The sequence below is a fragment of the Piliocolobus tephrosceles genome, chromosome 7 (assembly GCF_002776525.5).
Source record: "Piliocolobus tephrosceles isolate RC106 chromosome 7, ASM277652v3, whole genome shotgun sequence".
NCBI classification, from domain to species: domain Eukaryota; kingdom Metazoa; phylum Chordata; class Mammalia; order Primates; family Cercopithecidae; genus Piliocolobus; species Piliocolobus tephrosceles.
The window spans coordinates 11,485,693-11,509,295 of record NC_045440.1 but is presented as its reverse complement, the minus strand read 5'-3'; the positions used below and the strand labels follow the sequence as shown (position 1 = coordinate 11,509,295).

Below are 23,603 nucleotides of genomic sequence, written 5' to 3'. Positions count from 1 at the left end.
ACCATTCTCCTGCCCCAGCCTCCCGAGTAGCTGGGACTACAGGCACCCACCACCACACCAGGCTAATTTTAAAGTCAGTTTAAAAGAATTGCACTAGAGTCATGTCTACTACATAGGCCTCAATAATATGAACTACTAAAAACCTGGAGTTTGCTTTTTAGTGGTATTTCTGGAAATTCTTCTGTTAGCACATTTGAAAAAAATCTACAGCAACAACAACAAAAAAATTTAAAACACCTTCAGATCTCCTTCTGATGCAAGACTCAAAAAAAAAAATAAGTCTCATTTGTCAGACACTGTATTATCTACTCTTAAGTAACAGGTCTGTCCCCAACAGGCTCAGTGACACCTCCTGGCAGGCTGTAATTCAGCCAGGGTATTAAGGACATTGGGACACATTAGCTGTCTCACATAATTCATAAACCAGTTTGCTGAATTGATTTACACTAACTCCTTGCTGGAGCATCTTTCCAAATCATCACTCTTTTTTTTTTTTTTTTTTGAAATGGGGTCTCGCTCTGTTGCCGAGGCTGGAGTGCAGTGGCCAGATCTCAGCTCACTGCAAGCTCCGCCTCCCGGGTTTACGCCATTCTCCTGCCTCAGCCTCCCGAGTAGCTGGGACTACAGGCGCCCGCCACTTCGCCCAGCTACCAAATCATCACTCTTTAAAATACTTTTATTTTAGAATCAGAAATATATTTATTTAATATTTAATATTAACGTTTAAATAAAAAATATTATTTACAAAAGAAATAATACCACCATTTAACAAAATGCCTACTTTATGTCTCATAGGATTGCTGTGAGGATTAAATAAAATATGCAAATATTCCAAACAATAAGGTATTCATTTTGCTGCTTTCCCTTATCTCTATGTATATATAAAAAAAGGGCACGAATACCATATGCCTGACTATGTATGCTCATGTTAATATTTATTGTAAAATCTAAGTTCCTTAAGCTTAGAAATCAATTTTTATTATTCTGTATATAGTTCCTATTTTCACTTAAAATATACAAGAGAGCTCAAAAAAATATAAATTAATAAAGGATGACCATCAACCCAAGCAAAATACTTAACTGCAAAGAATGATGGAAGAGAATAATAATAAAGAATAGAGGCCCACTTTCTGCCTATTTCCATTTTGTAAATTAATGCAACGTAATTATAGCAGGATAAATTTCAAATTTTTATATTAGGGATAAATTAATGTCTTTGAACACAAAACCATCTTCTAAAGGAGCTTTAAGAAAACCTAATTCCCTAGGGAATAAGATACACTTTCAGTTGAGTCATAGTTTTGCAGATGTATATAAAAGATTGTCATAAGTTCCTCATTTAAATAAGTAGGGAAATGCATTTGTTATTTTTTTGCTGCATAGCAAATTTCCCCCATAATTCAGCAACTTGAAACCGTCATGAACATTTATAGTCTCACACCATTGCCATGGGGCAGAAATTCAGGAACAGAGCTTAGTTGAGTGGATCTAGCTGAGCCTATATCATAGGGTTTTCCACAGATTTGACTAGGCCTGGAGGGTCTGTCTTCAGTATGGCTCACTCACGTGGTTGTTGGAGGCCTCGCTTCCTTGCCATGTGACCCACATGGAGCTGCTTGAGTATCCTCATGACATGGCCGCTCGCTCTTGCCGGTGCAAACCATCCAAAAGACAGAGCAAGAGGGAAACTGCAGTGCCTTATGGAACAGTGTCAGAAGCCGCATACCATCACTTCTGCCATAGTCTATCAGAGAAGGGAACTAGGCTTCACCTTTTAAAAGGGGGAGTGTTAAAGAATTTGTGGACACATTCAAAACTCATCATAGCAAGCTCTATGAGAATTGTCATCTCCACGCAGTAAAGAAATATTACTACTTAGAACTCGTTCCAGTTTGGCTCAGCTTTTTACTGACACACTTTTCCAAAAGAAATATAGCATGTTTTAGCACAGATTAAGAATTATCCAAAATTTGGAACTTTCAAGATACGCTAAAATTTTATAACTAAGAAAACTGTGATCTAAGGTGTTTAACCTTCTTAAGGTCGCAGGACTAGATCTGAGGTCTCTAGATACCCAGTATAAATCCTCAACTGAGATCAACTGAGTTGAATTATATGTTATAATATCAGATGTATGTGAAATCCAAGGTTATAAGTAAAATTCAATGTAAAAATTTGTGTCCAACAAAGTGAAAAAAGGGTTTATGGGGTACAAGCAAATCTAAATACTATCGTACTTGCCCCCTACTTACTTGTACTTTAAATAGAGTTAGAAGCTTTCAAACATGTAACTAAAACAATTAAGATTGTATTATTGAAGCCGGGCGCGGTGGCTCAAGCCTGTAATCCCAGCACTTTGGGAGGCCAAGACGGGCGGATCACGAGGTCAAGAGATTGAGACCATCTTGGCTAACACGGTGAAACCCCGTCTCTACTAAAAAAAAAAATACAAAAAACTAGCCAGGCGAGGTGGCGGGTTCCTGTAGTCCCAGCTACTCGGGAGGCTGAGGCAGGAGAATGGCGTAAACCCGGGAGGCGGAGCTTGCAGTGAGCTGAGAGATCCAGCCACTGCACTCCAGCCTGGGTGACAGAGGGAGACTCCGTCTCAAAAAAAAAAAAAAAAAAAAAAAAAAAAAAAAAAAGATTATATTAGTCAAAGCTAAAATGATCAAAGATATTCAACAGCAGTGGGTACTAATCAAACTAGCCAGATAGATATTATTATAAATGTTTTGATTAAGAAATTAACACATTTAATTAAAGCAATTTTGAGGTATTTTCCATTCTGAATTTTTGTTATGAAGGAAAATTTATTACAGTTCTTGAAAGAAAAGCACATGTAAAACCCCAATGTAAATAATGCATTTGAATAGAAATATTTTTCAGGTCTACTTCAATAAATCTTTAATTTTCTAGAACTCTGGGTTCTCCAAATACAGGATCTATGAAAATGCAGCATTTGTTAATGGAATTTTGACCCAGATACTAAAGAAAAGATTTGCAGGAATTAAAAACAGAAAACATAGAATGTAGCACATTTACTGAATTCCAGTAACAGACACATAAACAAATAGTTCAGCTGTCTCATCTGGCCTATGTGCATTTGGTGTGAATTATTATCAAGACAGCCTGCAAATAACAGCCAATTTTAAAAGTATATTTGGATCTCATTTCACAAAATGATAGAAAATTGAGAAAACTTGTTTTCCTTATAACTGAATGAATTATCCTCCTGATTCAAGGCTTGTATGATGGTGAATTCCTGAAGAAAAGAATGCTGCTAACTGGAAAGAGGACAAGGCCTCATTACATTAGGGACATTCGCTTTGCTACTAAAATGCTCTAAACTGTTTAGGTATCTGTTTTTGTTTTTGTTTTTGTTTTTGTTTTTGTTTTAATTTTTTTTAGACTGAGTCTCGCTCTATCGCTAGGCTGGAGTGCAGTGGCGTGATCTTGGCTCACTGCAACTTCTGCCTCCTGGGTTCAAGTGATTCTCCTGCCTCAACCTCCTAAGTAGCTGAGACTACAGGCACCCACCACCATGCCCGGCTAATTTTTGCATTTTTAGTAGAGACGGGGTTTCACCATGTTGGCCAGGATGGTCTCAATCTCCTGACCTTGTGATCTGCCCGCCAGAGCCTCTCAAAGTGCTGGGATTACAGTCATAAGCCATTGCACCTTGCCAGTGTCTCATTTTTGAATCACTTAATACTTTCCAGGTTTTATAGACTACTTCCCTGTTTAGCACATAGGTTAATAAACGTGAGTGTTTTTTTAAAGTTCTTTCCTGGTACTAGATTTTGTATTTTAAGTAATTGGGATCTGCTTAGCCCATTTGTGTCACTATAAAGAATACCTGAGGGTGAGTAATTTATACAGAAAATTGGTTTATTTGGCTTATCGTTCTGCAGGCTGTACAGCTGCATCTGGTAAGGGCCTCAGGCTATTCCACTCATGGCAGAAGGGAAGGGGAGCCGGTGTGTGCAGAGATCACGTGGTTAGAGAGGAAGCAAAAGACAGCTGGGGAGAAAGGTTCCAGGCTCTTTTCAAAAAATTGATTAATTTATTTGTAGAGATGGTGTCTCTCTATGTTACTCAGGCTGGTCTAGAACTCTTGGCCTCAAGCAGTCCTCCTGCTTTGGACTCCTGAAGTGCTGGAATTACAGGCATGAGTCACCATGACCAGCCTAAGTTCTTTTTAACATCCAGTTCTCACAGGAACTAATAGAACCAGACCTCACCCCACCTACCCTCAAGGAGAGCCTTCATCTATTCATGAGAGATCACCCCATGATCAAAACACCTCCCGTTAGATCCCATCTCCAACATCGCAGATCAAATTTCCACATGAGATTTGGAGGGGACAACATCCAAACCACAGTAGGAGTATAGCAGTTGTGTGGCTTTGGAGCCCTGCTCTATTATAACCCTTGAAAAAGAAAAAAAGACATTGTTTTCATGTTTTTATTTTTAAATGTGCTACAAATACTTTCTTTTGTTCATTCCAAAAGATAGATAATCAGATAAAGTTGCACCCAGTACAACGGTTAGAGTTATGCAAAGAGGATCTGAACTTCTCTTAATGAAGAGTTAATAGGCATGTTTTTAACCCATTTCATAGACAGCAGAAATCATAAAACCAAATATCCCAAATGGATATTAGCAAGAAATGTAAGATAACAAAGCAGCATTTTATTCTAATGTTCATATTTGAAACTAGAATTCATTTGACGTAGTGCCAATAACTTTTAATAACTTAAAATCCAAACCAGCCTTTTGTCAGCCCTAATAATAAAGTTATAGAGTTAAATAATGGGCCAGGTGCGGTGGCTCACGCCTGTAATCCCAGCACTTTGGGAGGCCAAGGTGGGTAGATCATGAGGTCAGGAGTTCGAGACCAGCCTGGCCAGCATGGTGAAACCCCATTTCTATTAAAAATGCAAAAAATTAGCTGGGCGCGGTGGCATGCACCTGTAATCCCAGCTACTTGGGAGGCTGAGGCAGGAGAATCGCTTGGACCTGGGAGGCAGCAGTTGCAGTGAACCGAGATCACACCACTGCACTGCAGCCTTGGGGACAGAGTGAGACTTCATCTCAAAAGAAAAAAAAAAAAAGAATTAAACAATGGTTGGAGAAGGATACTGAAAGAATTGGTGTATTAATCTGCTCTTGCATTGCTATTAAGAACTACCCGATACTGGGTAATTTATAAAGAAAATAGGTTTAATTGGCTCACAGTTCCACACACTGTACAGGAAGCATGGCTGGGGAGGTCTCAAGAAACTTACAATCCTGTCGGAAGGCAAAGGGGAAACAGGCACATCCTACACGGCTGGAGCTAGAGGAAGGGGGCGAGGGGAAAGGTGCTACACACTTTTAAACAACCAGATTTTGTAAAAACTAACTCACTATGGGGAGAACAGCAAGGGGGAAATCCACCCCCATGATCCAATCACCCCCAGCAGGCCCCTCCTCCAATACTGGGGATTACAATTCGAGATGAAATTTGGGTGGGGACACACATCCAAACCGTATCACTTGGGTGGGAAGAAACAGATGATAATGGAAAAGTTGTGGAGAGAATGATGTTTGCAAGCGTTCTTTGCCAGTGGAGGGCGGGGTGGGGAAGGGAGGCGAAAATGGAATCTTAATTATAATGCAAAACTTCTCTTTAAGACCAGGTGTCTTTTACACGCTTACAATATGCTACTTTCACTGTTTTGCGTGTTTTTTATTTTGTTGATGTGCTTCTAATCAGAAACAGTTTTATAAACTACACAGCTACTAAACCAATTACATTTGAGCCTGATGAAAGGTATCCCCATTATAGGTATAAATAGACCCGTTAGCATCACTGCTGATTGATGAAGAATTCCAGGTCTGCAAAATCCAGCTCTATTTTAAGTGCTCCTTGTCAGCACCCAGCTTTGGAGTTAACCTCACTCAATTGTGTTTCTTTGCAGGAGAGAGATTACATGAGGCTAAACCACAGAGCATTCAATCTGTCTCGTGAAAGTATATAAACACTTTCTAGTGTGGTCATAAAAATTATGATTTCTCCCTTTACTCTGTTAAGTGCACTCTTAGCTAGCAAAGGTATTCAGAAAGAAGAGAGGGAAGGTTTAGCTGGCTGAGGACTGACATGTAGAAAGGGAAAATGTGTCCATGGCTTACCTTTGTGTTAATGTTTCCTGCTCCCTTAAAATTAATCAATAGACATCTCAAGGATGATCAGTGTTCAATTACTTCTTTAAGCCCATGTTCCAACTAGGTGTTTTGTTTGTTTGTTACTAGTAATTAAAACCATACCAATATCTTTAGTTTCTAACTTCCTTTTTTCCTACTGTTATCTATGGTAAAGGATACGTGCAGAAAAGCAAAAATGTGACTCCTAAAGAGGCTCTGTAGAAGAGAAGGGAAGAACATGAACTTAACTAAGTTAAAACCCTCGGTTCAAATCTTGACGTGGACACTTACTAATGGTGAGATCTGGGTCAATTATGTGACCTTGTCTGTATTTGACTTGATTTCCTCATATACAGAATGATATAGTAACAATAACTACCCTTTGGTAGTTATTAAGATTATATTCGTTGGCCAAGCACAATGACTCATGCCAGTAATCCCAGAACTTTGGGAGGCCAAGGCAAGTGGATCACTTGAGGCCAGCAGTTTCAGACCAGCCTGGAAAAGATAGCAAGACCCCTTCTCTGAAAAAATAAATAAATAATTTTTTTTTTAATTAGCTCAGTATAGTGGTGCATGCGTGTAGTCCTAACTACTCAGGAGGCTGAGGCAAGAGGATCACTTGAGTTCAGGAGGTTGAGGCTACAGTGAGCTATGATCACACCACTGCACTCCAACCTGGGTGACACAGAAAGACTCTGTCTCTAAAAATAAATAAAGGTAATTTAATTTAAAAAGATTATTAATAAGTTAATAAGTGCCAAGTACTTAGAAAACTGCCTGGCAGAGTTACGATGCAGAGTTAAGCACAGAGTTACGGTGACCGCTAAGTATTGCCTATTCCCCCATGTCACAGAAGCAACTTACCATCACTTTTCCTAGTTATTCACAAAATGCTGGCCACTTTGAGGACTATAACTGGACTCTTGACTACATCTTATTTCTCTGACTTTGCTTTCTCAATCCTCTTTCCACTCTCCTCAACTTCTGCCTGCCCTTGTAAATGCAATCCTCTTAAATGTCCTAATTCGAACTTCTCCTTTTCTTCTATACTTTCTCACTATGTATCACCTTCCAGAGCCTTTAATTCAGGCTCTCCCTACCCCTCATTCCCCTCACCACACAGCAGACACAGCCCAATACAGATGCAATCTTTATGCCTCAGTGATATTGGTCAAAAAATTACCAACCACAGCCATTTCATCTTTATCTTTTCTCCTAGAATTCGGATTTATTTCCTTCTCTCTTCATCTCCTATCTTTTACCCAGCTTTTGATAAATAATTATTGAAAATATGTTTTGTAAAATGTTTAGTTAGCAATCTTATCTAACTTCTAAAGTTATATGTAAATTTCAGTTAACCGGGCTATGTCTACAAAGTCTATGCTTTTATCTTGAATGTTCAAATTATTTAATGGATTTTCTAGAGAATATTAGTATTGAAGCAATTCAGTCTGGACATTAGTGTTTTCATACTTGCTAGTTAATTATCCTCCCATCTATGTTTATAAATAAAAATGTGGCTTATTGCTAATGTTATTACTTAACCTTCATTATTATACTTGATGATTTGAATCTTTTCAGCATTAGTCTAAATTGAAAATATGTCAGTGCTACAAACGACATCTCACAGAAAGCTCAGAATTCATTGACCCATTTTGAAATGTAGTTTTCTGGAACTAAGGTAGACTTTAATGGTACATAAATGATTTGTAAGACTTTTTTCACTTATTACAGTCTACGCCTCACATAACTCTCCACACAGGAAGAGTGGGGAGAGAGGAAATTTCAATGCTCATTCGTAGAGGAAAAAAAAGGAATAGATTGAATTAAGAATCCAATAGAAAATACAAGAAACACTTAACATAAGATTATTTGAGAAGGGATTAGTTACACAGGGACTATTTGCAAAGTTGTATGGTAGGAGAAACACAAAGGATACTACGGTCACCAGGGGGTTAGTAGCGGCTGAGCTGAACACCCCAAGGCCCAGAAGACCAGAGAAGGAAACAAGTAACAAAACCCAGAGTGGAAAAAGTCTGCAAAGTCAGCTGCCCTAAGAAAACCAATGACCTCAGGTGAAAAGTCACAACCATTTCCAGGCAATCATACCAGGTAGGATTCAAGGGAGTAGATAATCCAACCTCACTGTCCTCCCCTTCTGTCTCCTTCTACGGCTTGCCATGGGCCCAATCTACCTGGAAGCCAAGAGGAATAAGGACACTGTTGATGGAATCCATATAAAGCATTCTCATATAAATTATCATCTAGACTGGGACACTTTTGAGGGTTAAGAAAGTTGTCAAAATTAATTACCATTATTGCAAAAAAAAAAAAAGAAAGAAAGAAACATGGTACTCAACAATTATCTAACTACATAATTGGAGCTTTATACAATACAATAAATAACAAAACCATGATACCAAGAACTCACCGATGACTCTGTATATACTAGGACAAAACTGCTGCACCTCTGTTTATCCTGCATATCTCACATCCACCTAACCCACATTGCCCTTCTACCTTGTCAGACTTTGTGGGTCCTACAGGCTGCAGCAGGCACCAGACCACACTGACTGGTAGACCAAGTGGCTGGTAGGGAGGCATCGTTGGACACTTCCATCACCAGCAGAAATCAGAAAGGGTTAGCTGTCCCTAACCAGTGTGTCAGAGTGCACTTTGTCAAGCCAGTAGGCAACCTGCATGCTGTTCTTGAAAGGGAGGTGTTGGTTAGATTACATCTGAAAGGGGTCAGGGAAGGAGAGGCTATTTATCACTTAATAGTCTTTCAGATTTAACCCCATATTAAAGTGAGAACTTTGTTCTCTGCACATGCATCTCACACAATACTAGACAAGACTATAGAAGCTGGAAATACAAACCCACCCTGAATAATTTTAATGTAACTACTAATAACTTTATGTCATCAAAAATGAACATTTTGAGACAAATGTTAAACTGATCAAGAGATCTGTTAAACCAAGATTATCCCAGGCAAACCTGAGCATATGACTCCCTGTCTCCATCCAGGTCACCTTTCCTGCGCAGAAGATGGGATACAAAGGAAATCTGGGTGAGGGGGCTGGGCAGCAAATGGAAATTAACAAACAAAATACGGGGACCTAGGTCATCAATGGGGTAGAAGAAATTGAGTTGGGCTCCTGTGATTTAAGGAGCGAGGTCACAGAATAGTTACTATGTTATCAAGTGCAGGCAATTGAAAGGCTCCAACATCAAGTTCACCTCTAACTTAACCTGTCTTTCTGACACCATAGAGCAGACTCCTCTTACATTTTATAGATAGATTCAGACCTGTACCTCAGAGGTGCCAACAAGGACATTTGCCGTCAAATGTCTGCCCAAGCATTTGCCGTCAAAGAGCAGAATGTTTATAGAGATCTCAATGTTAACACAATTTACCACTTTGAAGCACCAAATGTTTGGCTATTATTTATCATCCTGATTCCAGAAACCTCTCATGAAATTTTTGATCAATTTCTTTTTATTATTAACATGTATGTATGTATGTATGTATGTACGTAGAGACAGGGTCTCACCATCTTGTTCATGCTGGTCTCGAACGCCTGGGCTCAAGGGATCCTTCTGCCTCAGCCTCCCAAAGCGCTGGGATTCCAGGCATGAGCTACTGCACCAGGCCATTCATCAGGTTCTGTTAGTCTTCTGTGTCATAAACTTCTTCCCTAGTTCCCAATCACTTACAGTAGATTCTGCACACTCTCAGGCCTGAAGTGATGACCTTCATTAGAGCTGCAGAACTTTAGAATACCTTTACTTTCAGCCAAAATAAAACCTACATTTTACTGATCCTGGTATCATGATGTACATTCTATGTTAGACCACGCATAAGATATATCAAATTTGTGGGTGGTTACCACTACAATGAATATCTCCCTGTAATAAAAATGTTTCTGGGCTCCAGCCAAGAGCCCACTTTATGAAGTCACATTTGATAAGAATAAATTCCAATTCAGTGAACAAGATTACGGTGCGTCATAAAGAGATTTATGTATATCATTTAAGTAGTTTTCATCTGTAATCTTTTTGTGGTTCTGATTTAATGGTTTATGTTTTGAGTTTCTACCAGAAGCCTGGATCTACCAAAAGTTTTTAAGTTGGATGTTATGAAATGGTGGGAGTATCAGCAAATGTTTGGTAATACAGATGAACATGCAGGCATTGAATTATTAAAATGAAATTAAGCTTATATTTGAATATAATTGGTAATAATTAACCAGACCAAGATGGCTATGAGTAAATGCTTTATCTCTTAGCTTTATAAGACACTAAGTGAAAATACACAAAACAAATAGATTGACAACACATGTTATTTTGTTTATAAGCTAGATATTATATGCTATTCTGTTAAACTGTAAACCAATATGTAACCTCTGTTTTTATCCAAGTCTATTGACCAATATTATATGTATATTTATAATATAATATGTGTATACTATATGTATATTATATATACATATATGTATAATATACATGTTATAAATATATGTATATTATATGTATAATTATATGAATACATTTCAATAATTTATGAATAGTACATGGAATTCATTTTCATTTGGGGAAATTTCAGTAAGTGATAAATCCTGTGAAGAGTTCTGATTAAATGCGAGTGGTGGTCCCAGGGATCTCCTACAATTCAGAAGTCACCCAAAGTTCACATGAGTGCAGAATATAAATGTTTCACATTTTCTGGTACAAGGATCATTTTCACTTATGCCCTCAGGTCCTGCTGCTCCAGGACTTACAGAACTGGGACCCTGCTCCTCTGTATGGAGACCCAAGTAGAATATCATCACTGGCTAACCTAAAAGGACAAAGAATAGTAATAGTTAGTAATAGCTAGTTTGGGGTGACAGACCTCAAATTAAAGGTGAGGGAGAAGGATTATATCCTCCACACTGAGCTTTATAAAACTTAAAGAAAATAGTTGAAAAAAAAGAAAATGTTTTTCAAAATCTCACAGAAAATAATTTAAAATTGTTCAAAATAAATAAAGGAGAAATAAACATGTGGAAACAAGTTAAGCGGACTGGAGGAAGAGGAGGACTCAGAGACAGACAACCTATACTTGCTTTGCATTATTTCCAAATAAATATATACAGTAGTTGCTTTTTAATCTCATATTAACAAATACAACAGCAGGAATATAGTTCACAATCATGGAGCTGTGTGACAATCCCTTCCCATGCAGCAATTTCATTTAACCCTCACAAATAGCCCCAGGATGTACATACCATATCTACCCGTATCTCACTGAGTTCAGAGAGTTCTAGAAAACTGCCAAAACTCATCACACAAATAAGTGGCAGTAAGAAACCTCGTATGTGTTCATATTCACCTCTAATGTTTTGTTTCAGTCCTCAGTGTGGATTCACAATTAGATTACTTCTTTTCACAGCATGTCTTCAATTTCTTTTCTGCAATTACTGCACTTAGCAAAAGACTGTGTAGGTAGTGAGTACTTTGCATGAGTCTTTATGATTAACTAGACCAAGGCACATGAGGATGAGGATCTCAGAGCACATTACTACAGAATGAGCATTCTAGGCAGAAGAAAGAAAACCACTAAAGCATTTTAAGGAAAACCATGCTGTGAGTAAAAATCTTCAGCAGGGATGTTGCCTTAGTAATGCCCAGGAAATCCTGTCAGAAGGAGCATTTCTCACAGCAAAAAGCTATGATTCAGACTTCACGGACAAAATGAATCATTACGAGGAGTGTAACATCAAAGGCAAGATAAATTGCTGGTTGACATCGTCCAACAAAAAGAAAGATAAACAGCCATTTTGAGTCAATTGCTCTCTGAATAAGTTAATTTTCTTGAGTATCATCTTCACTGGAAATAAGCCTACATGTCTACATTACTCCTTAATTGTGAACTTTCATAGATCAGACTTAAAAAACAAAACTACCATGAATAGTCAGTATTTCTAAGTGGCTACCACAGGCAAATCAACATACAGAACAATAAAATAATTACTTTGAAGAGTTTGTAAATTTAAGGAGATATATGTAATATAGACAGAATGAATCCATTAATATGCAATACTTAAATATATTCATTAATTTAATAGGCATTTTTTCTATTAGCAATGTTCAATTGGAATAAACTTTAATAGTAACATAGAGAAAGACATGATTCCTTAAATTCTGAAAAGAATTTAGAGGATGAAAATATATCTGAAGGATATGTCATGAATAAATCATCAACTGTAAATTTCTTACAGATACAGAATATTATCATTAAAAAATTCAATAAAGACAGAGAAGAGTTAAGTTAATGTGACCCAGTCATGGGGCCCTTTCTGTTTATCCAGCTTACTAAAGAAATTATTTTTTAAAAACCTTAGAATAATGATTAGTATTTATTTTACACCACATTTCCAAATAAAAGTGGCCTCAACCAGAGCTTTGTCAGCCTGAAATTCAACATTTAGCTATCAGAAGACCGCATGGAGTAACATATTCTGCAGGATTTGTTGAAGAGAGAGTCACCAGCTTTAAATACAGTAAATGCCAGTGTTTTGAAAAGGAAAAGAAAAAATTTTCAAGGTCACAATCCCAACTTTCATTCTTATTTAGTGGAGGGTCATCTCATCTCTGCTCAAGATAACCAACAGACATACCTGTGAGCGGCACCAAAATATCCCTTAAGAACCAACTTTGCCTTTGTTCAAATGTTTAAACAACTATTTTAAGCTGAGACCCTAAATTTCTACACCATATAATATAAATCAAACTATAATTTCAGTCTACCAAACTGAAAGACAGTTGTTAAAGTCAGTGATTTCAGTGGGGGACTAAATCTCAATATGGCTGACAACTTCTATTAAATAAGATGCGTCCCTCTTTTTTTTTGGAAATAAGAAGGATGCACAGCATGAATGACATTTCTCAGATAATTGTGCATGCATTTATTAATATTTCACTTTGGTTATAGATATTTGTTCCTTGAAGGCAATCCTTATACCAGCACATCATCTCTTCTTTCTGAAAGTGAATTTCCATTGTCTTCTATGATCTCATTAAGAAACTAAGTTAATTTGGAATCATGAACACTAGGAAGGATGAAGCCATGATGACCCTCTGGCTTCATTGGTCTTATGAATAATGGTATAGTAGACAGGGTTATAAAGACACATGCAAGTCTAGTTTCCATCTGGACACAAAAAGCCCTGTAGTACTGGGCAAGTCACTTAACCTATCTGGGTCTCAACGTCCTCATAGGCAAAATGATAGAGGAAGAGCTAAATCAGTGTTTTGCAAAATATAGTACATACAGTACTAATGGTATATCAGCTGATACTGGGGTAAACATTCTGAAATTTTATAATTATGTATCCTAGTATGTATTATGAGTAATATAACCCACAAATCAAACCCATAAATGTATGCATTTCTATTATTTAGAACAAGTAAAAAATAGAAAATGTATCTAAATTTGATTTTATTAAATTATTAAATAAATAATTTATAGATGATACATGTATATAGTAAAAATTCTGAAGGTAGTATTTGAAGAACTGAAGATTGGGAAACACGAATGATCTCTAAATCCCCCTCCATCAAGAAGAGACTATATTTTTAATGAAAGAATGATGACTGTCAAAGCTAGAGAATTACTTTGTAAACCAAAATAGATGATATCAGATTGCCAATCAGACACAGCTTTTCAATAAACTTCTTTGTTCAAATGAAAGCAGACTGAAATCATTGACTGGCTAACAATATTGCAGACTGGAGTGATTTCAAAAGAGTCTTTAAATGAAGAAGAGACGAAAACAAACCCATTTTCCCATGTACCTTCTTTTCTTTCATGCTGTCTTTCATGTCTTCCCAAAAAATGTGAATCCCAAAACACTTCCTGTTGCCCATGTGCCCACAATGGGCTCTTGTGCCCTCATCTGAGACAGGGGCTGTTCCATCACTGAAGGATATTTTCTTGCAATTTCTAAGGACAGAATTACTTATTTTGGAATTTCTCTGCAATTATTTTTTTGTGAAACATATTTTTGTGGGAACAAAAGTGAATGTTTTAAAGGAAAAAGGAGTAAATTACTCTGTCACTGATTTTTCTATGAATTAAGCCAATTTTTAAAAGGCAAATGAAGAAAATTTCTATAGAGATAAACAGAGCACTCCAAACACTTCTGTGTGAACATCTTGAATATTTGAAATCATGTAAAAGAAAGCTCTGACTATAAAAAGAGAAAGCACAAAATAGCTAGTGCTCTGTTTGTGTACTGCAGGACAAAAAATAAATTTGCTTCACGGAACATAGGAGAATTTACATACTAACACAGCTGCCACTTGTTTGAAGAGGTGGGCCTATAAGGTCCTTCTTAATGATAGTATTCTATGTTCCTGATTCTAAAGAACTAGGAGGAAAATATTATATTTCATACAAGTGAGGAAAATGGCATAAAAAACATATTAAAGAAAATGAATATAAATATTTCATTTCATTTCTAAAATAGAAAAACATATTCCTAAAATCAGAGAAAATAGGAAAAAAAGCATATTCCTAAAAACATCAGGAAGAAATTGGTTCAATTAGAATGTTTCCATTGACGAGATATTCAGATTGACAATTGTCATGGATTCAGATATGATGCCTATTACTTATGATGCTGTTTATGTTAGCAGCTTCCGTGTGGTTGGTGTGAGTTCCTAAAAGGTATCCATCTGAGGTTCTCCTGGAAGTGCAGAAAGCCATCTCAGCAGCAGACCCAAAGAATCAATACATGTTTAGAACATTTCCATGTGGCATGTCAAAATCAGCATTTCCCCAACCATCTTTCACATCCAAAAGCACAAACAGACATGCACACAGTCTAAGCTCCCACAGACAGCTTTAAAAGATCTCATTAGAAGAAACCAAATTGTTTCCTTCTCTTTTACTAAAAAAGCTTTTTTAAATGGCTTTTTACAAATTCCATTGTATTAATAGAACACTTAAGTGGCCAGTTTCAATGGAAATCTTTACATGTGGAGAACTATTAAACGGTCTCAGTATAGGGGGCCAGGGTGGTTGGGAGCCATAGAAAAGGTGCTATCTTATTATTTAAATATCTTAGACAAGAAAAGCAAAAGACTATGGATGATTCTTCTCCCCTTTCATTTGGAAGTTATTTGTAGACTTTCCTTTGTTCCATTGAGAAATAAGAGAAAAAACAATATGAAGTTACAGTGAACCCATATGGCCAGCAGGAAAGTCCTGTTTAATTGCTTTATTGCAAGAAACGTTAAATCACTTCCTGAGGATGCAGTTCAAATGAAACATATGGCAACTATTAGCAAAAGCCCCTAATGAATTCAAAAATATGCCTTTTATGGGAGCTTTCTCATAAGCATCAATCATACATGTTATTTAAATCGTATATGCAAATAGGCATTTGGTGTTTTAGTTCCACAAATGTTGATGAACACCTACTCTGTGCCATATTATATAGTCAGCTTGTGTGAAATTTTATTTCTGAGCCCAGAACTAGATATGACACGATGGGACCTCAGGACATGGACCCAAATCTATCCAGGTCTCTTCTCAGAAACCAAGGACGAGAAGAATCCCCCAATCCATGCCTCCTACCCAAGGGTTTCATGTCCAAGAAAACCATTCCATTTCTACTTGGATAGTACTAATGATCTATATTCTTCGCACTCTTTTTAATGCCAAACCAGTGATGTGGCTAATCATTCGCATTCAGCATCCATTCTTTGCCTTTTTTGTAACTTCTTCAATTAGATTATGAATTCCACAAAGAAGAGAACTTTCCTAAGAGTTTTTGTATCTAGGATAATATGAGGCATGTAATTAAGAAGTAACAATCAGCTTTAACTAACTGTAGAGCAAGGGTCAACATTTTTTAATTGTTTCTAATGCCGTTCATCTCTGGAAAATTTCAGAAATTTAACAATTTAATACATTTATTTATAAACAACTTTCTAGAGAGACAATTCTCCCTCAAATTCAAAGATGAATCATTGGAGGAATATCCACCTGCTATCACTATCTGGTTTTACTCTTAAAAAGAAGTTATAAAATTCTAGGAATACTACACTTTGACTATCCTTTCTCTGCATTGTAATATGGTCTTCGAAGTTACGTAATGGAAGTGAGCTTTGGTAGCTTAAAAATCATGCAGAGTGTGGTGAGATTCTAAAGTAATTGACACTGGCTACATGAAATATGGACATTGGCCATACAGAGGCTAAAATATATTTTTGCTTGATACCCCAACTCACTGATTATCATTTTTATTAAATATTTACTTGTGCATGCTTGGTTATATACTTTTTAAATCAAATAAAATATAGAAAATGCTTGTTTTTGTCACTGGTCAACTTGTGATTTGGGGCAAAGCATTCAACTTGACTTAAATGTGTTTGCCATGAGAAGAGAGGGCTTCTTTAGACAATGTCTAAATGTCCCATACGAAATATTCCTGTACAGGTATTTTGTGTTCTAAGTAAATGTCTTATCATAAGACCAATCCAAACTTTTTTCCTCCTTCATTTCAAAATAAGTCTGTTTAGTGTGGCTCAGAGGCCAGCATGCCCGTGTTGTGCCTTGCTTCCATTACTGACAGTATGACCTCACAAAAGTTACTTTACATTCCAGGACTTTACAGGGTATTCTAAAGATGCGGTGAATTTCTGCAGGTAAAAGCTTAAAACTGGGCCGTACACATACTAAGCACCCAGTAAGCGCTAGCTATTTTTATCCTGAGGAACTTTCTCCAGGAACATTCTTGAATTACCTGTCACCAACTTTTCCAGTCTTGTTGATAAAAGAAGGGTTTCGGTTTTATTTTTCTGTTTGTTTGCTTTTCACAAAAGAGAGAATGTATTTTAAAACCCCTGATCGGGGGTAAATATAGGGGCTAGACTTAACATTTAATACATAGTTTGGATTTAATTCTAATTTTAAATGTGTTGTAAGAGACACATAGAAAGTAAACAAACATTACCAAAACTGTAGGATCACTTGTAAAAGGAGGAAATTGCTTTCCTCTAGTATTGAATCAGAGAAGTTCTTGAAGAAGAAGAAAAGTCAGATGACTTTTTAATAAATGAGAGAAGGCCCAGGACATGCTGGCAGCCTATGCCATTCATTGGAAGCCATGATCTCTGGGCCTGATCACCCAAGCTGCCATTTAATCCATACATCTGCATCTTTGGGAGCATGTGGAGTCACCCAGAGAACAGTGCTGAACAACTAAACATAGATTGAGATTAAGTCAAAATATGCTTTCAGTATAAATTAATATTTCCAAAGCAACCCCCACATCTCTACTTTTTTTTTTTTTTTTTTTTTGACAGTCTCGCATGGAGTGCAGTGGTGCGGTCTCGGCTCACTGCAACCTCTGCAGTGAGTTCAAGAGATTCTCCTGCCTCAGCCTACTGAGTAGCTGGGATTACAGGCACCTGCCACTATGCCTGGCTAATTTTTGTATTTTTAGTAGAGGCGGGGTTTCACCATGTTAGTCAGGCTGGTTTCGAACTCCTGACCTCAGGTGATCCACCCGCCTTGGCCTCCCAAATTGCTGGGATTACAGGCGTGAGCCACCGCGCCCAGCCTCTACTTTTTATCCATAAGGAAATCTTTACCTTAGTCGAATAATTGCATCAATCACCAAATGCCCTAAATCCCAAGGGTGAAGATCTCCGCAGTAATCAATATTTCACAAGGATATAGGCGTCTTGATATTTGCTATTTCTAGAAATGAAGATTGATGCTATTTTCTTGGGCTGATCCACAACAGAGGTGTACTTGGGCCTTTCTCTCTCTCTCTCTGTGTCTCTCTCTCTCTCACACACACACACACACACAAACACACACACACAAATTCCCATTTGAGTGTGCTTTTCTTATGTCAACTCTGAGGATGTGGTCCCTGAAGAAATAAAGAAATATCACCTTTGGGTCTATCCTGTGGTCAGTGGTTATGGGGTAGAAGGCATCAAATTCCAATGGGTCAGTTAATACATCCTCAACTATATTTTATACGTGAGTAACTGAGATGAATGAGAACCAGAAAGTCAACATGCCTCATTTGTTTAGGGGTATCCACAAACAGTACAACTAGACAGTTAAGCTTTAAGTTCTTGGAAAGATCTCATTCTGAGCCCTATTTTTTTAAATAATGACAGTGATAAATGCTGGGGATTGAGCTTCTAAATCTTTCACATCAGTCAACTAACCCACTGGACCAACGCCCATTTTAATAAATAGTAAGGGTGGCTTTTCCCTGAAGATCTGGTATGCTTTATAGAGGTTGCTTCCTTTAGTTCTTTCAGCAATCCTGTGAAATAGATGTGATTTCTAGATGTGATTAATGAAGAAGGAACCTGAGCCTTGAGAGGTAAGATAGCTCACTTTAGTGCACAGAGAAAATAAGCAACAGGGAAGAGATTTGAAATGCCCAGAAACTAACCAATTTGCTTCTGTCTCCTAAAAATAGGACCAGAAAATTTTAACTACAAAAATTCTACCCCAATTCAAAGTGTTTTTAGATTCATTTATTGCCAATGTTGTTGTTTGTTTGTTTGAGATGGGGTCTGACTCTGTTGCCCAGGCTGGAGCCTGTAGCACGATCATAGCTCACTGCAGCTTTGATCTCCCTAGGCTCAGGTGATTCTCCTACCTCAGCCTTCCAACTAGCTGGGACTATAGGTGCATGCCACCATACCCAGCCAATTTTTGTATTTTTTGTAGAGATGGGGTTTCACTATGTTGTCCTGGCTGGTCTCAAACTCCTGGGCTCAACGATCCGCCTGCCTCCCAAAGTTCTGGATTACAGGTGTGAGCCACCACGCCCAGCTCTTTGCCAGTGTTAAAGATAATATGGATATACATTCGTTTGAGTCTGTCTTCAGACAAGAGAATAATTAGAAGATGATTTACAGTTATCAAAGACAGATCTAGTGATTTTACTGATAGTTCCAAAATGCTAATTTTTCTATTGGCAGGCTCTATTTAATTTTTGCTTCATTAATTATACTTCATTTTATTTCTAATGATGCTTTTTGATGTTTCTTCCTAATAATACCACAATTTTTGTGTCTTTTTTTTTTTTCAGGCTATTCCAGGTATTTCAGAGAAGGAAAAGGCTGGTAAGTTGACATTTTGGTTGTGTTTTCTCACCAATCTATTTTAGAATAAATTTCACCTTAAAATCGCCATTTTATTAAATATATAAAATGTATACATCTCATGAATATCTGGGAAAATGTTGTTTAAAATCTGTAAAAGAAATTTGTTTTGCTCAATATATAAGAAAAATATATGTGGTTTTCTGACATAACGACATTGTGTTACAATAAGATATGTGTTTCTTGGAGTCTTCCTTGTAACTGCAACCACAATTGTTTTCTTAAGTAAAAGAATTAGATGTTGATCAATGCTCTGGGGAAAGAATTTGGAAATTAGTTGTTAATAATTACCAAGATTTATTTTCAATCTTCATTACTTAGTAGCCACAGAAAAAGATGTAATTGATGCTTAAAGCTGATGCTATACTATCAAAATTATAGTGACGAAGTAATGTAAATAATCGTATTGAAGAAAAAGTTACAGTATTTTTCTGTGTTCGGTGTTCTAATTATAATTATTTAACAATATTATAGGAAATGGAAAAGGACTGATGAGAATTGAAAATATGAAAAATTAGAGTTGGATTGGTAGATCTATGTGCTTTTAAAAAATCATACTGTCTTATGTGTTCTGTGTAATAAAAACAAAAACAGATTAAAGGTATATTATCTAACTTGAAGTACATCACTTAGTTTGTAGACATTTGTGATTTTTAAGAGCTATATTAAAAGTTTATAGTCTCATGTTAGAGAAAATATTAAAATTTCAAGTGCCTTTACACTAAAGCATTAGAGTTTGTCTGGCGGGGGTGTTTACTGTCTTTGTCAGTGATCTTATTTTTGCTGCTAGATAGTTTTTACACAGAATTTTCCTAGCTTGTGTCCTTCTGTGAGCTAAACTTTTCTCTCATATTTAAGCTGTATCTCATTTCTTCACTTCGATAATGTTGAAAAGTATCTCTTGAGAATATAGGGAAAATATTGAACTGGCATCACATGTCAGCTCAAGAGAAAAATCACGCAACATAACAATGTACTAATACCATAAGGATTAATATCAGGTTGTTGCAAAAGTAATTGGGGTTTTGGCCATTGAAAATAATTGCGGTTTTGGCCATTACTTTGAACGGCCAAACTGCAATTATTTTTTCACCAATATATTTACCATATATTGAATAGATTTAAAGTGTTAAATCTCCAGTATCTTAAATAGCTGTCCCCATGATTTGCTGCAATTTAAACAAAGTATATTAACAGAACAAAGTTGTCATCCTGTTCCACAATGTCAGCAAGTTTTCTCACACCCCAAGAAGAAAATGAGGATGTGAGTTGTTGGCTGGTCAGGAGGGGGAAGAAGGAATGGAAACGCCATGGCTGGAGGAAATAGGAAAGCAGAGAGTTCTCTTTCTCCTCTTCCAATTAAATGGCTTAAGTTTGACAGGGAGAAGCTCTTCATTCTGTCAAGCTTCTCAAATATTTTGAAAGTATTTTATTTTTATTTTTCTTAGCATTTTTTTTTTTTTTTTTTTTTTTTTTTGGAGATGGAGTCTCACTCTGTTGCCCCAGGCTGGAGCACAGTGGTGTGATCCTGGCTGACTGCAACCTCCACTTCCCAGTTTCAAGTCATTCTCCTGCCTCAGCCTCCTGAGTAGTTGGGATTACATGCCTGCGCCGTCACGCCCGGCTAACTTTCGTATTTTTAGTAGAGATGGGGTTTCGTCATGTTGGCCAGGTTGGTCTCAAACTCCTGAGCTCTGGTGATCTGCCCACCTCGGCCTCCCAAAGCGCTGAGATTACAGACATGAGCCACCGCACCAGGCCTGAAAATATTTTTAAAACAAAGAACTAGAGAACATAAATATAACGTAACCACTACTTTTTATCATAATCCTGGAAATTTTCCGCCTTAAGAACAACATTTTTTATAATGAAATTAATTGTCCTTCCTTACATAATCTTTTTGAGTCATTTCTATATGGCTGAGGCACACATAAAAGAATCGAGAGATTAAATTTTCAGAGGTTCTGTAAGATAACATATATGACCTCCGCAGGCCCCGGGCACCTGGATGCCCCATCTCACACACTTAGCAACTCAGGACGGACTGACTTGAGCAAAACCTGACTTCTGCTCTTTATGAAAATATTAGAATGACTGGAAATTACTCCAGAATGAATTTTTATTTAGATTTCTGGAGGATATGCTGATATATTTAGGAGAAAATGTAATTTTGTTTGATCATTTAAGTATGAGAAAGAAAGGATCTTTTTTCAAGGCACTGAATTTACCTGTCAAGACAAATGCTCATGTTTGAATATTTTATGAATCATGGTAACAAATATGACAATTCAAAAGAGAATGTGATTCATTTCAAAAGTTTTAAGTACCGTAACAGTCTAAGCAATATAATTCTATTTCTAAACTTTATTATTTGAAACATTAAAAATATTTTGAGTGTACATATAAATCTTGTTTCTTTCATGTCTTTAGGAATCTCTGTTTGTAAGCTTCCACTAGACAGAGGAATGGCCCTGAAGGCAGGAGACCCGCTCAATCTTCTCGGGGTTAATTGAACTCTTAAATAGGATTAAGCTTCATACCCACCCCTAAGGCCTGTCATTTTTTTTTTTTTTTTGTATCTTTCTAAATGAATGTAGCCTATTGTTCTTTATTAAGAAAGTCTATTTTTAATCTGTGTGACCTCTCATCCAAGCTAACTGGAACCAACTCTACCAGGCTTTGTGAAGCTCTAAATTAAATCATTTGGGCACATTCCATTAATCATCCTTGAATTGCAGTTGTGTGATTGCTCTGTGTGTGCTGTAAGTAACTATCTTCTATTCTGATCCATGTTTCTATGATAATACATCTCAGTGGGATCATTTCTGCTGCTTGTCTCCTGCCCTGTGATGACAAAAATCTTCAAAGGGAGACAAGTTTGAAACAGTCTTTTATGGATTCAGTCATTTCACAAATACTTACTGAACAGCAACATGTTGTAGGCATTCTGTTAGGTTCTATTGAGGAAGCAGTTATGAATAAGGCTGGTCTCTGCCCCACAGGAACTCAAACTCTAGTTGGCGGATATCCCGTCAGGCAGGCATCCCTCCTTCTCCTCTTCTCAATTGAGAATTTCTTAATCCTGCTTATTCAAAAAGCTTCCCAAGCAAGGAATCAAATCAAAATATTGTCTTCAGGAAACTCTGGGTGAGAATGTGCCTTCTCAGGATCTGAGACAGAATCTAACCAACTTCTTTTTTAAATAATCAGAACTAATCACACAAGTATCGATGTGTATAATTATATCCAATAAATACCGTTTTCATATAACTTCGATCATGTCGCTGGAGTTTGTATGCTTCAACATTTTTGGTACCAGGAACCAGTTTTGCAGAAAACAATTTTTCCACGGAGTGCGGTGGGGGATGGTTTCAGGATGAAATTGTTCCACCTCAGACCTCAGATCATCATAAGGAGTGCACAGCCTAGATCCCTCACATGTGCAGTTCACAACAGGGTTCATGCTTCTGTGAGAATCTAATGCTGCTGCTGATCTCACAGAAGGCACAGCTCAGACCATAATGTTCGCTTGCCCACCGCCCATCTCCTGCTGTGCAGCCTGGTTCCTAACGGATCACAGAACGGTACTGGTCCAGGGCTTGGAGGTTGGGGAACCCTGCTCTAAAGAGTGTATCAGCCCGTTGGAATATCCTCCAGCATATCTGCTTCCTGTCTGTATGGTCTTAAGCAAGTCACTTAACTTCCTCATCTCCCTCATTTCCAGAACACAAATCAAGAATCTGCCATGTTGTTGATGTAAGGCAACTATGCTCGGTACAAACTAAGTCCCGAAAAAGGGTGATTAGTTGGTGCCTACAGGATGAATAGACACTGGCTCCATCACTGATGTCCTTGTGTGTTCCACAAGTCCTAAAATGCTTCCTCGTGGTACTAATAGCTGAACAGCTCTCCATGTGGAAGAAGAAAGAGATCACTTTCTCCATGAGTCTTTTGAATGAGTTAATTCAAAGGTCGTCACAGTATAGACAGAGTTGATCACATTTTAACCTCCCTTTAGAGATTTTTTTGGTCTATTAGACTGAAATTCTCTCTCGGAAACAGATAATATTTGATTTTCAAAAAAGATTAGTTTCAGAGAAATGTTCATGCTGTGTCCCATTTTCCTGTGACTCCATTATCCTCCTGTATCCACAGTCCCTGAGGGCATCAGATCCTATCTACCCAGCAAGCCAGCTAGGTGCCTGGGTTCTCCTGATGCTCCC

The 23,603-nt window shown here is 37.3% G+C and overlaps 1 protein-coding gene across 3 annotated transcripts in view; it reads left to right on the top strand.

Annotated features, from left to right (window-relative positions):
- Positions 1-23,603, top strand: part of DLC1 (DLC1 Rho GTPase activating protein) — a 521,314-nt gene that overhangs the window by 280,392 nt on the left and 217,319 nt on the right. For all 3 annotated transcript variants that reach the window (XM_023219153.3, XM_023219149.3, XM_023219146.3), the window contains exon 5: positions 19,308-19,341. Coding sequence is in view for 2 of the 3 variants with exons in the window: in XM_023219149.3 (XP_023074917.2) it covers positions 19,308-19,341 (34 nt within the window). In the remaining variant the exon portion in view is untranslated. The remainder of the gene's footprint in view (positions 1-19,307; positions 19,342-23,603) is intronic.